Here is a 13,950-nt window from a genome sequence, read left to right as displayed (position 1 = left end):
CTGATGCCATTGTATAGTAGAAAGAGACAGCACTGACTTTATATGACCATTTTTTTGATGTATGATAAGTGAATGCAGAGTACAGTGGAAATGGATATGTCACTGGCTGTCGAGAGGCCCCTGCAGTGGTTTCAGAAGTGATAGAGTTTTACAAGATAGGGTTTATCACGTAGAGGAAGAAGACACGTATTACACGTGAAGGAATGTCTCATCCAAAGGCACAGAGGCCTTTATGTGACATGTACTTTTTGGAAGAAACTTGTATCTGGAAACTATAAAGTGTATTTATTCAATCAAGTATTAACCTTTTATGAAAATGATTGGTAGGCAAATTTGATTAAACCTAGCCCCATAGTTTACATTTATTCTTTTTTAGGGAAGACCTAATTCATAAAAGGAACTATGGGGATGAATTTTGGGCATTTGTTCACATTCATATATCTGCCCTGTTCTGCAAAGATTCATGGTAACCTATGAGACTCATTTAAGATGTTTAAAAATGGTACCAAGATGAAATTTCTCTGTGGAGTATTTAGTGTACACACAGAAATAGGATCATTATATTTTCATTACTGTATATATAAGTAGGTCAAAGAAGACTTGGATATCTGAACCAACATTGTGGCGAAGCAGTTTTTCTTCTAGTTACAGAACAAAAGGAAACTTATTGTAGATGGTATTTAAAATAGCCTTTTAAATTGCCACGCTGATTTTGACTATTCTGTTCACCTAGCTTATGGGAAAATTATCTCCACATTGTATATGTATTTGACCTACACACATACGTTTTTGTAGACTGTCACTCCCTTGGTTCTAAAAGCCTCACTATGACATTTAAGGGCTCCAGAATCTGCCCCAGCTTCCTACTACAGCATTGTCTTTGTTCTACAGAGATTTTATTCTGGCTCACCTGGGCTCCTCCTCCTTGAATATGCATGCCAAATTCTTATCTCCTGCCTTGGTTCATTCTCTGCCTGTACTGCCTTATACCACTGTCATTACTTACCAACTTTTATTTGGCCATAAAAGTGTTAATTTTTTGGGGCGCCTGGGTGGCTAAGTATGGTAAGTGTCCGACTTTGGCTCAGGTCATGATCTCACAGTTCATGAGTTCAAGCTCCATGTAGGGCTCTGTGCTGCCAGCTCAGAGCCTGGTGCCTGCTTCCAATTCTGTGTCTCCCTGTCTCTCCCCCTCCCACGCTTGTGCTCTGTCTCTCAAAACTAAACATTAAAAACATTTTTTTAAAGCATTTATTTTTCTCTGTACATTACCATTTCTTCTCTTTGGTGGTCTGCTCTCAGAGGGCAGGCATCTTTGTCTTTAGAGCACTTCACAAAATATATAAGCTTTTATTTAAAGTTTCTGAATGAGGGGGCTCCTGGATGGCTCAGTCGGTTAGGCATTCGACTTCGGCTCAGGTCATGTTCTCACAGTTTATGGTTCGAGCCCTGTGTCAGGCTGTGTGCTGACAGCTCAGAACCTAGAGCCTGCTTCAGATTCTGTCTCCCTCTCTCTGGCCCTCCCCTGCTCATGCTGCCTCACTCTCTCTCTCTCAAAAATAAATAAAGATTAAAAAAAAATTAAAATTTCTGAATGAGGAAGTTTTTATGTAGTGCTTATAAGAGATAATGGGGATGTGCTCTGTATGCTCAGAGATAGGAAATAGTGGGATGTGTGTGTGTTTATGTTTTCCATTTCAAACCTTAGATGAAGTATGCAAAAACTCTAGGGTATGTAACCCACCAAAATTGGCTTGTTGAGAACCTTTTTCTACACATTACCAACCAGTGTTAATTAGCTTTTATTGTTAAACAGCTCCATTTTACTTCTACCAGGTACTGTGGTGACCTTCTTTAGGTTTAACTTTTTCTAACTCAGCATTTTAATCTGCTGCCAGTGCTTTAGATCTACTAGTTGGTCAAATACTACATGAATTACATTTTAAGTTTATATTTACACGTAAAATTGTTAACAGGGAACTTGATAGTGTAGCTTTGTTAGAGATTGCATCTGATCAAATTTCAGAAACTTGAAAGAACCCTTAAGAAGCTACTACTGAAGAATGGTTTTCTAAGAACTGAATGAGTACATCTATTTTTCTGTAAGCTAGTTTAACTTCTGTTGTTTCCAGTGAAGCACAAAAAGCCAGATTGTTTGGACAAGCATCACACCTTCTAATCAGCTTGCCTGAAAAATACTTCAGAAATAGCCTCTGCAGGAGGCCATGGAGTATTTTCAGTCTGTAAGAATCGGAGCACCCACTTGTGGGTGGGGGTGTAAGATAGGAATACATATAAGAATTAGTTTCAACCCTCTAGGAAACGTACAGCCTAATAATATAAAAGCTTTGTAAGTGAATTGCAGTGCTGTTACCCTGGGAGGTGGCTTTGAGGTAGTCTGCTGCTCTGGCAGTGTTGAACAGGCCCTACACCCATCCGAATATTGAGTACTGAGTACTGATATTTTCCTTATTCTTTATGTCTAACATCCTCCTAGTATATTTCGTGAGTGTCCAAAGTGAAAAACTTTCACAGTACTCTGCTAGCATAGCCTTCTTGGTATTTTTTCCTGGTGTGAAATCACATTGAGTCATTAGGCACTGGTTGAATGGTGTTTTGTAACCCATCCCACATTCAGGTGCATACATGCGCCCCTCATCTGAAATAGGCACTATTCCCCAAAGCCCATTTATGATTTCTGCCACTGTCTCCCCAAAACGGAGATGATTCTGTTTCTCATTTTGCATCTCATTTTAGGCTCTAATAGATATTTATGAGAGAGAATAAGGAAGTGGGAGTATTTAATATGCAGTACTTTGGGGAAAGAATATTAAAATCAAGTTGGTCTTTTCTATCAGCTCATTTAAAGCTGCTGGATGTTGACCTTCTATACAACAAACAGCCTTTTCCTTAGGCTTCAACGAGGGCTTGGGTTCTCCCATACACTTATCTGCTATTGTCTTACAAAATACATGGAAGATTGTATTGTAATATTGTAATAATTAGTGAGGATTAATTTTGATAATAACTGCGATGGATTTGGAAAAAGACTTAATCTTTGAACTGTTTTTCTGTTAAAGTACATACATCTTGTATCAAATGCCTCCTCTGTGTCCTCTTATCTGATCTCAGAGATAATAGTGATAATTTGAGTTTTTTCTTACATAAATTAGGGATGCTAGTGATAACACCCAATTTATAACCCTGATATTAGGATCAATTGAATATTAAGGTATGTAACATACCAAGAACAGTGTCTGGCACATGGTAAGTGCTTAGTAAGTGTTTGGAGCGATCATTATCTATGTTATTATGATTTTCTATGTATGAAATCATTAAGGTATGATTGAAACATTATTATGGTTCTCCAGCTTTGTGCTAATAGTTTTATTTTTCCATTTAATCCTTGTAAGGTCCCTGTGAGGTGAGGACTTTCATTTACATCAGATTGTAAACGAACAAATAGAGGCTTCAGAGAACGTAAGGAAATTATTCCCTAGTTATATAACTGGTAAGGCACCAGAGCCAAGACCTGAACTTGGCTCTGTGCACGTCCAAGCCCTGTGTTTTCAGTGCTTCATAACTTTGGAGGGCTCCGGTACGAGTATCAGTTTCTGGCCACTAGTTCATAGTATGCCCTGTTGCGGCCAGAACTTCACCAGTGATAATACATTCTTTTTTTGCCTTTTAAGTTTTTTTTGACATAGTAATACACTGATTCCTGTTTGCCTTAATTCTAGCCTATTTATATTACTTAATTCTTCTTTTTGTTTTAAGCAAGCCCCATGCTCAGTGTGGGGCTTGAACCTCGTGACCCTGAGATCAGGGGTCCCATGCTCTACCAACTGAGCCAGCCAGGTACCCCTTACTTAATACTTCTGAAGATATGTGGCCAAATAAATACAGGCTCATTTCTCATTTTTTAATGTTGAAAATAAGGGAGTCCGCTTTTCCTAGCCACTCTTGAAAACTTCCCAGTGCAGAGAGGTTAGGAATGAACTCTGGTGGTTATAGCTGAAACTCCCATCTCTTTTATTTTCTTTTTTTTTCCAAGCCACTTTAGGGTAATCACTTGCTAAAATTTTAACGGGCTAAGTGAAGGTATGGAATGGAATATGGAACAGTTTGATTGGCAGATTCTTGCTTAGACCTTGGGATGACTGATTGACCACCACTGCACTTGCAGATCCAGTTTAATCCTCAACCCCCTCTGGATGCCACATTTACCACTTACTCTGTTTGTTTTCTTTTTTCTTTCTTTTTTTTTTTTTTTGTTAGATTCTTTACATGCACAGATCCTTAGGAATTTGAAAGACGTTGTTGGCTTAAGTTGCATTTCAGGAATGCTTTACCATGGGTTCCCTATTTACCTTTACCAGCGTGAGAGTCCTTGTTGAACCAACGGGGTTCTGTAGCCAGGCAGAAGCGACAATAGACGGGCAGATGTGATCTGCTAAAAACTTTGATGGTTTAGTAAATACTTTGATACTTTAATAAAACTACTTCAATAAAATATAAAGATGTCTGTCAGGACAGTCTGTTTGGACCCTCATTTAATTGATAAATGTTGGATGAGACAGATGAGGGTAGTATTTAATAGACTATGCTCAGTGTAGTTTTCAGATGCTGAGTTTAAGATGTATGTAAAAGGAAATCTAATTTTTCAAGTGTCCAGTTTATGATTAGTTGCTTAGTAGGATACTTAGAACTAGTGTGCTTTTTTTCTATTGTTTTTAATAATGTCGTATGTGATCACTTAAACTCTTAGGACATTATTTATTCTTTTTTCAATTTTAAGTTGGGTATAAGAGTCAACTGCTTTGAATTTTATTTAATGTTGCATTAAAACTTGGAAATGATGTAAAGCTGGGTAGTCTCTCTAGTATAATACACCCAGTTGCTATTTTCCCTTTCTGTTAAATAATACATAATGTTTTTTAAATGCATGTTTAATACCTAAAATATTCTCTTCTAGGTAAGTTTTAACTTACTTGGTATAAAGCAATAGTTTCAAGATTCTTAGTTTGATTTTTTTTTTTCCCTCTTCAACTGTCCTCCCCTTTCCCCACCTCTCTCCCCTTAGCTTTTTGTCAGACATCTCCTAAATAGTTCTCAGGCATTATACTAGTAGAAGAAATATAGTAAGTGTCCTATGGACTAGACCCATTTTGATGTATTTTGGATTTTCTTACGTGTATAGAATAAACCATTTTGCTGAGCTAAAGTTCTTACCTTCTTGCATATATCTTTTTCCTTGTATATGTCTCATCATCCTCCCAATAATTGTTATTTTGCTAGAAACCTGTATGATTTCAGATTGTGTCTCAGGCAGTGGTGTATTGGAAAATCTCTTGATGAAGGGTCAAGGCCTGTGAATCCTACACTCTTTTGCTCTGCATCTTTGGACAAATCACTTCATTTTTGTGTGCCTCAGTCTCCCTCCTTCCTAAATAAAAAGAAATTGGGCCAAATGATCTGTTTCCTTTTTGTTCCAATATTAAGACCTTTCCCCCCAGCAACATATTATTCTATCAAAGATTTTATTGCCTCTGGAGATTTGAATCCCCAGTTTGTGAAATGACACTTCATTCTTGACATGTTTAATGGCATCTACAGTCTAGTCTATGAACAGAGTGCCATCATGTATGATTTTTGCTTTATTTACGAAGTAGATTATGGCCCTTAACTTTTTACATAAGATTTCCAAAGTGAGGTTTCTCCACTTTGTGATTATAAATCCTCTTCATTACGGTAATGTGTGGCAGGTACCAGGGTGTGCAAAATAGGATAAAGACAAGGTTTCTTATTTCAAGGACGTAAGGCAGTTGTAAGAGAGGATAAGAGATGAGTTTATCTTGGTTTCTTCAGTGTGGATGAGAAACCAGGCATGTGGGTACTGGTAAAGGTACTAACTCAGACAATTGAAGGTGGATGAGAGTGGATGTTAGGCACTCGTGATGCCATTGTAGAGTCTGAAGTGACTCACATTTAGTTGAGTGGGAGGTGCAGGTTATACTCACACTGGGAAGTAAGAGAGAGGAAGGTTTGGAAAACTACTGAAGGTTGTGTGTGTTTATATAGAAAGGGAGTCAGTGCCCTGAGCGTAAAGGACTAAGAAATTTGAAATTAATCTTAAAGCATTAAGGAGTCCCTGAGGGATTTGAAGCTGAGAGTAACACAATCAAATGTGTTTCCTGGTGTTGCTTGAATTAAAACAATCTTTATGAGACTTAAAGCAGAGGTTTCATTTGTATTTTCCACCAATGGAGTTTTCTAAATTCCATGTTTTGGAATACCTATTAAAGGTAACTCCCCTAATCTATAATACCCCTTTTTAAAGCCTTCCTGCTAGAGGTGATTGTTGCTTTGAACTCTAACACCTTTTCTACAGCTAATCTTTAATTTCTTATGGACTTACTTCTGTATGCTTTGTTCTCTCGGGTTTACTCATTTGCCACCTTTTGTGAAACATGCTGGCCCTTAAAAAACTTAGACTGTGATATGTATATGCCTTGATGTGTTTTTGAGACTTGTTCCTGGTGGGGTTTTGCATTTAGAAGCAGATAAAAGTATAGTTCCTCCTTTTGGATGCATTTTGAGGTCTCTGGCCTGAATTGTGATGGGAGATCACATTCTTCCGTGTACTTCTCAGCTCTTTGGAGGCTCTGGTGTAACCACCTGTCTGTAAAGCCTTAATGCTGTCACAGGACCTTTGCTACTGCCTACCAGAGCCAGAGCTTTTATTTAGTGATAGTGTCACTTTTCAGACAGCCCTATCAAGACTCAGCTTTTTGATATGAACAGCAATTAATTCTCATTTTAAATAGGCACAACCATGATCTTATCTATTCCTCCCAGCTGAAGAGAATGAATAGAGCTTTTCAAAAAAGTCTGAAGTGGCAAGCATCTAATTTTCAGGTTTAATGTTGATAGTCCTGGGTCAGTAATTGACAAATGATAGAAGTTGTTCAATGCTGATCTTGCCAGTGGGAGATTTTTCAAATGTCCTTAGTTTAATAAAGAAGGAATTGCTTTGTTCATTTATAGACCTTATCTCTTTAATCTGTTGGTATTAATGTCCACTGTCACTGATCTTTTGTTGATGAGTCCAAGAGAAATGAGAGCAGTTGTGTTTTTTGGGCAAAGGCATTTTGATGGACTTACTATTGAACGTGATGTAGTGGGATTTTAAACTCTACTATGTACATGTAATGAAGTGCTAATTCTTATCCATAGATATCTTCATTCCTTTTAATTCTGTGTGTTTTGATTAACTTGTGTTTTGATAGCCTATTCTTAGTATATGTGTTACTTGTCCTTGAATGTTTAATGTATAATTAATTTTAGTTGCTGATGAATAAATGGAGTTTTTAATTACAAGGAATATATTGTGTTTCAAACTATTCCATTTTCAAGACCTAATTACTTTGATAAATCTATTTTTATCTCTATTTTGTCCGGTGTGATCTCATTTACGAAGAACAATTTCAGAAGCCATTGGCTAGAGCATTTATTTGCCTGGTACTTCTAACTGCTTTCCTTGCTTTCCCTCAAGTAATCTCAGTATTGCTTGTCTTTGTTTATTATATCACTTGTAGGGTTGTGAGAAATTCCAGAATAAACCTGAGTTTTAAATTGCTATCTTTGGAGTAGATTGGTGTTCAGTGTTGTACTCTCTGTATCATCTTTAAATATTTAAATTGCAGACTCTCTGGCTGCCTCTTAAATTAGATCCTTCACTTAGTAGTTTTGACATTTCATAACCTTGCTCCTCAGGCATTAAATATTCACCTGTTTAAATGGCAGTGAAAATTTAAAATCCGAACCCATTCTGTTAATCCAGTGAATGTAGATTGGAGAAGAGCTTGCAGTTGGTGACAGAAGAATCTATTTTGACTCCAGTGGATCATATGCTGCAGGGCTATTGTATTGAAGTATTTCTAATACATAATTTGCCATAAAACAAAGCCATTTCTTGGGTCTTCTCCAAGGGGTATTAACCTTGAAGGACCATAAAAATAGACTTAATACTTTGAGGCTTATGATAGACCAAGAGTTCCTGTAGGTGAGCATTATTCAAGGCACCAGTACAGCCTCCACATCCAGAAAAATCAGAATGGAGAAGGTTGCTGATAATTACCAGGTACAAAATTTATCCTACTGGGGGAGTCTTCTTCCCACTTTGATCTAAGTACATTCTGTTTATAATCCTTTGAGATAGAAGAAGAAATATTTTGCTTTTCTTGGAAGGGAGGATGTTACTGACAGTGACATCCTTGATAGAGCAGGAGAAGGACCTGCAAATCCTAAGAAACAGGTGTAGGGGCAAGACATGACACATTGGTCTGGGTGAAGGATGGTTGCCCTTCATTACATTTTTATTTCTTGGAAGTTCATGAGGGGTAGAGGGGGGATACATTGCTCATTTAATCACATTCTCAGAAAGTAATAAACGTAAAAATCCTAAGTATCATGTGAAGTTTCTCCAGTGAGTCTCAATCTGTGGCCACTCATTCTTTCTTGCTAGAAGTTACTTTTTAGAGAACATATTAATGGAAGATAAAATAACTTTGATATAACTTTAATATCTGGTGGCATCCTGTTTTCTGCTGCCTTAGCTCAGTTTCACTGTGTTAGTGTGAGAAACAACCCAGATTGATTTAATTCCTCCAAACTTTAAGAACAAAAGTTACTGTAGTAAATTGTAGAAAGAAAATTGGACGAGGATACAAGGATCCCGTGTTCAGAGTTTGGATCCAGTGGTATGTTACTTACCTTGTCTATACTATTTGCCCAGCTATAAAATACTAATGTGTGCCCTACCTACCACAGACAAAACACTCTATTTTGCACGTGGTAAAGTCTCCTAAGTCCTTAAGTATAAGTTAAATGGAAATATTTGTTACTACCATGAGTTTATATGTGATAGTTCATCTCTGTCCTGGGACTGGAACCAGTTTTTTGAGAAAGTTACTAAAAAAATACTCTTTTGAGGAGATTTACTGTTGCTTCTAGGAGTCCTTTTAATGTGGCTGTGTTCTAAAAATGTACCTTGGATTCGTTTTAATCAGGTATGGTAGGATATGCTGACATGGAAATTATTGTTAGAAGGAAGCAGTTTATAGTTACAGACCTTTAGAAACAGGGGCCTGGTTGGTTCAGTTAAGCATCTGACTGGCTCAGGTCATGATCTTGGGGTTTGTGAGATCAAGCCCTGCCTCAGGCACTGGTCTGACAGCACAGAGCCTGCTTGGGATTCTTTGTCTACCTCTCTCTCTTTCCCTCACCTGCTTGCGCTCGCTTGCGTGTTCTCCCTCCCCCCCCTCCCTCCCCCCCTTCTCTCAAACTTAAAACAAAAGGAAACAGCCCTGTTTTCCATTGACATGTAGGGCCACATGGGGAAGCACCAAGGATGATCAGGAGGCAGAGAGATGAAGGCAGAGTATGGTCCAGAGCCTTTATTGAAATTCCCAGTGGGAAGGAAAGGGTGAGGCGGGATAGGTATGCTGAGTTTAGCATTGGATAGCTTGAATAATTTTGGAGGGCTCTAGATTGGGGGTGGGGAGTTTCTAGTTGTCAGACACCCAGCCCTGGGGTGATTTAGGGTGGGGAATATAGGCTTGGTGTGTGAGAATTTGATACATGAGAAAAGGTGTGTGGGATTGGTTTGTTTATATATCAAAGGCAGGCTCACAGGAGAGTCATTTACTGTCTCCAAGAAGTAGTTATCTCTGGGAGGGGCAGTCTTCAGGATCCAGGCCCCAGATGCTAGAGCATCAAGAATACAGAAAATAAAATCTAGTCAATACAGGCTAGAAATTAAAGCAGCAGTGTGAACTTGAGACTGGACATTGAAGAAAAACAAAAGCAGATAACATAACTGACCCAAGTATGTTTTCAAAGCTTTTATATAAGCACTAAATATAAACCCGTTTTCCTAAATATATTTTAGGATAACTTTTAAAACACTCCACCCACACTCCTCTGAAATGCACAGAGCAGTAAATGTCACTGCCTGAGTAAATTATTCTGGAACACAGTAATGGACTCAGGTTACTCTCAGTTTTAATGGTCTGTGTCTTTCTCAGATGCATGTAGAGGTAAATAATGTTTATAGTCACCTAGGTTTTTAGGTTCTGTGCGAAGAATTCTGTGTACATTAGAAATTATTAAGATTCCTAATCATACAATGGAGATACGGTCACGTGGTAATAGACTTAAATTTGCACGAGTTCACAGAGCCTTAATGAATTGAATGTAGTTTCGAGCCCAGGCACACTGGTTGGAAAGCCATCACTTAAAACTACCATTATACTGCCTCATGCCTTGCTTGAGCTCCTGGAGTGGCTGTCTGCCTCCATGGCCTCCTTCATCAGTCCCTGGGAGAGAGAATGTACATATGCTTACTCTGTTGCCCGTGGGAAGTGGCTCTTCCTAAAGGGAATGCTTTAGTCACATGATCCCGAGCAGACTACAGCTGCCTTGCTGAGAGTTCTCAGTCTCCGAAAGCAAGAGTTTAAGTGGTGGGATTTGTAGCTGTTAATTGAGAATTGGGCTTTAGAAAAGAAGTGGGATATTCATTGTTTTCATATTACTGAGGGTATCTGTAATTCATTTGCTTTTTTTTTTTTTTTTTTTCCTTTTTTTTTCTCCTTCAGTTTATAGCAATCCCAAGACTAGGTTCCACTTGAATTATTTTGTTGATCACTTGGAATTTTCCTTCATATTTTTCACTTACATTTAAGTTCCTCAATCTTCATTCTTAAGTGGTGAGGCATAGAGAAAAAGTGCACGTGCATAATTATCTCTCGGCACTCCACCACTCTTCCAAATTCCTTGTGTCTGTAGTATAGGACAGTGTTCATGCAACTTCAAATATAGCCTGTGGACCAAGAGGTGTGTTTTCACTTGTTAATGAGCAAACTTGTTGAATAAAAGATAAGAGTATTAAATGTTAACACTAGTGGGGCAGGGATGAAAGATAGCAAGACCTTTTTATAAAGTAATATAAATCTGGCTTACTTTTTTTGTGAAAAGCCGAAAAGGAAATGGTGATGACACTGTGGGCATAATTTAAACCATGGAGAATATATTTGAAAATACCAAGAGCTTGTTGAAATTGAAGACCTTTTTTTTTTTTGTTTAATTTTGTTTTTGAAATGAGCAGTGGACTAGTTTAAAGGTAGATACTTACAGATGAAAGTAGCAAGCAGAAGTTACCATGTTACAGTACCTGAGCAAATCAATATGAGTTAGACCCATTGGCCATTTTTATGAATGGTCTGGAAGATGGAGGCTATATTGTGACCTTGTAGTTAGGTAGTCCAGAAAAGCTTAGAATTAAACCAGAGGGAATGTGGTCAGGAATAGCATATGAGATCCAGAGCTGTCTGAAAATTGGCAGAGATAGGTGTAGGCAAAGAGCTGTCGATTATGTTTTGGGCAAGCTCTTGATGACTACATGAACTGTCCGTTAAATCTTGTGGTCTATGAAGCTTGCTCTGGGCCCACAGGATCACTGGTTATTAGATTGGTTTTACTCAGCAAATGTTCTAGCATCTATCATATGCCAAGATGCTGAGGATAACAGTGATAAGAGTGAGAGGTAGTTCCTTAGTGCATGGAGCTTACATGAAGAATGTTGATTATCAACAAATACAGGCAGACTTATTTTGTCTTCTATCCTTGTAGAATTTTGAACATTATATCTTAGAAGCTTTTTGAAAGGATACATAAAATGGTAGTTAAAGCCAATAAAAGGGACTTAAGACCTTTTAGAAAATAAATGTTACAGAGGCTTGTGGACAAGAAGACAATAGACAAGGAATGGCTAGAGATATAGCTTGTTCACATACTTAAATGTCCGGAAGTTTAGGGATGATAAAATGCTATTTTGAAATGAATCAAAAAGGCATACTTAGTGATAATATGGTAAATTTTTAGAAACTTTGTACCATCGCCTGCAGAGATGGGAGAGGCTCAAAAACAGGTCACAAAAATGTGTTGGATGAATTTAGAGTTCTTAAACTGAATTACTCGATTGAGCCTACATCTGTAGCTTAGGGGGTTGGCCCCAGTGAGGACATCCTGTTACCCTAAGTAGTACTGTGCTATGTGCACCACTGGTTTGTTTTGAAACCCTGCAAACCTAGGGATAAATATGATCTCTTTTCTCCTCCTGGGGGAATGGCATTTTCTATTTCTTGATCATTTCTCCAGAAAGGAGTAAAATGGTTAACGCAGGACTTATTTTTAACATCCGTGTTTGTTATGTGCTCCATACGGAAAAGCTGCTGACTAACTTTAGGCAGTCGTTGAGTTTCTGAAGGGAGGTAACTGAGTGTGTGTAGATGCTTAATTTCATTTTCCTTTCCCAGGTTTCCTATGCTCGCCCAAGTTCAGCTTCTATCAGAGATGCGAATTTGTATGTCAGTGGACTTCCGAAAACAATGACCCAGAAGGAGTTGGAGCAGCTTTTTTCACAATATGGACGCATCATTACTTCTCGTATTCTTGTTGACCAGGTCACTGGTAAGTCGGCAGCTGCTCTACACAATCTTTGACACTTTCTGAGTGGCAGATTGTGAAATATTTTGCCTTTCCGTACAGCAGTCTTGCTTCTAGAACATATCAAAGGTATATGTGGACCAGAAAATGCAATTTTCTGCTGGAATTGTTCATAAATATGCATGCATAAAAATAGCTTGTGGAGTGAAGTGAGCGAGCTTGAGTCATTTCCACCCTGAAGGGGCAGGTTCGAAGCCTGTTTTATGGCATGTAATAAATTTGTAGATGATAATAATCCTCATTTCTAAGCTGCTGCGTGAAACAAGCCCCCATTCTCCATCAAGTACTCCTCCTAATAAGCTGTCTTGTTTTTTTGTAAAAAGCATAGTTTAATACAGCAGAATGCACCTAGTTCTCTAGGGGAGGATGACACCATGTCCGCACTAGCTGTTCAGGCCGGTTTCCAGGCCCATGCTGGATTGTATGGGCGTGAGTAAAAGGTTGACTTTTTGAATGTTAAAATATTTTATGCCTGCTGTATCTTTTGACCAACTGAGATGAGAAGACTGATAGGTGTATTAAAACTTTTGTTGGTAAGGGAGCTCTTTTGCCAAAGCCTTTAAGAAAAGCAATACTGATTTGATTACAGATTTTAAAAATAAATGGTAATTTTCTATTATGAAAATAATGCTTATTTTCTAAAAACATATTGAAAATAGAGCAACATGATAAGGAGGGGGGAAAATTAACCTTAAGGCCGTATACTCAAGCAGTCACATTAAGGCTTGGGGGAAAATGTAGACAGATTTTCCTCTTTAATATTCTTCATGTTTCTTCCTTTTCTTTCCTCTCTTTTACTTTTCCGGTTTTCCTTCTCCTTTTCTCTCTCTGTCATAATACCACCGGAAGACATTCATTATGTATTACAATGTCTGTTGTCTTTTTAAAGTAAGCAGTGGACATCCTCATAATGCTTTGTGTTTCTGTGGTGTCTGTTATTTCTCCTCTTTCATTTCTCATTTTGTTTATTGGAGCCTCTCTTTTGTTTTAATGAGTCTGGCTAGAGGTTAATCAGTTTTGTTGATATTTTCAAAGAACTAGCTCCTGGTTTCATTGATCTGTTCTGTTGTTGTTTTAGTTTCTATATCATTTCTGTTCTAATCCTTAAAAAAAAAAAAAAAGGAAGCACTAGATTAACTACAGAATAAAATCAGGCCAACTTTTTATTTCTTCAAGTGAAGCTCAGTTGAATTGATGTGAGTTTGAGTAGAAGCAGCCCGTGTTACGCTCTTCTGTACTGTTAATTGGGCTCATCCGTAGGAGGCACCACACTTAGAGTTTTGGGTAGAGAGAGATCTACCTTCATACACATATGCTTGGGAGAATGGCCAATAGGTTGTGCTTTGTGAAGAAAATTTAGGGAAGGAAGGTAAAAATAAGGTC

At 38.0% G+C, this 13,950-nt stretch overlaps 1 protein-coding gene across 11 annotated transcripts in view; it reads left to right on the top strand.

Annotated features, from left to right (window-relative positions):
- Nucleotides 1-13,950, top strand: part of ELAVL2 (ELAV like RNA binding protein 2) — a 199,932-nt gene that overhangs the window by 172,800 nt on the left and 13,182 nt on the right. For all 11 annotated transcript variants that reach the window (XM_042964169.1, XM_042964167.1, XM_042964166.1 and 8 more), the window contains one exon: nt 12,378-12,531. In XM_042964169.1, coding sequence (XP_042820103.1) covers nt 12,378-12,531 — 154 coding nt within the window. The remainder of the gene's footprint in view (nt 1-12,377; nt 12,532-13,950) is intronic.

This window comes from Panthera tigris, chromosome D4 (assembly GCF_018350195.1).
Source record: "Panthera tigris isolate Pti1 chromosome D4, P.tigris_Pti1_mat1.1, whole genome shotgun sequence".
Lineage (NCBI taxonomy): Eukaryota > Metazoa > Chordata > Mammalia > Carnivora > Felidae > Panthera > Panthera tigris.
The sequence above is the reverse complement of the archived record's forward strand: the minus strand, read 5'-3'. Positions and strand labels throughout refer to the sequence as shown.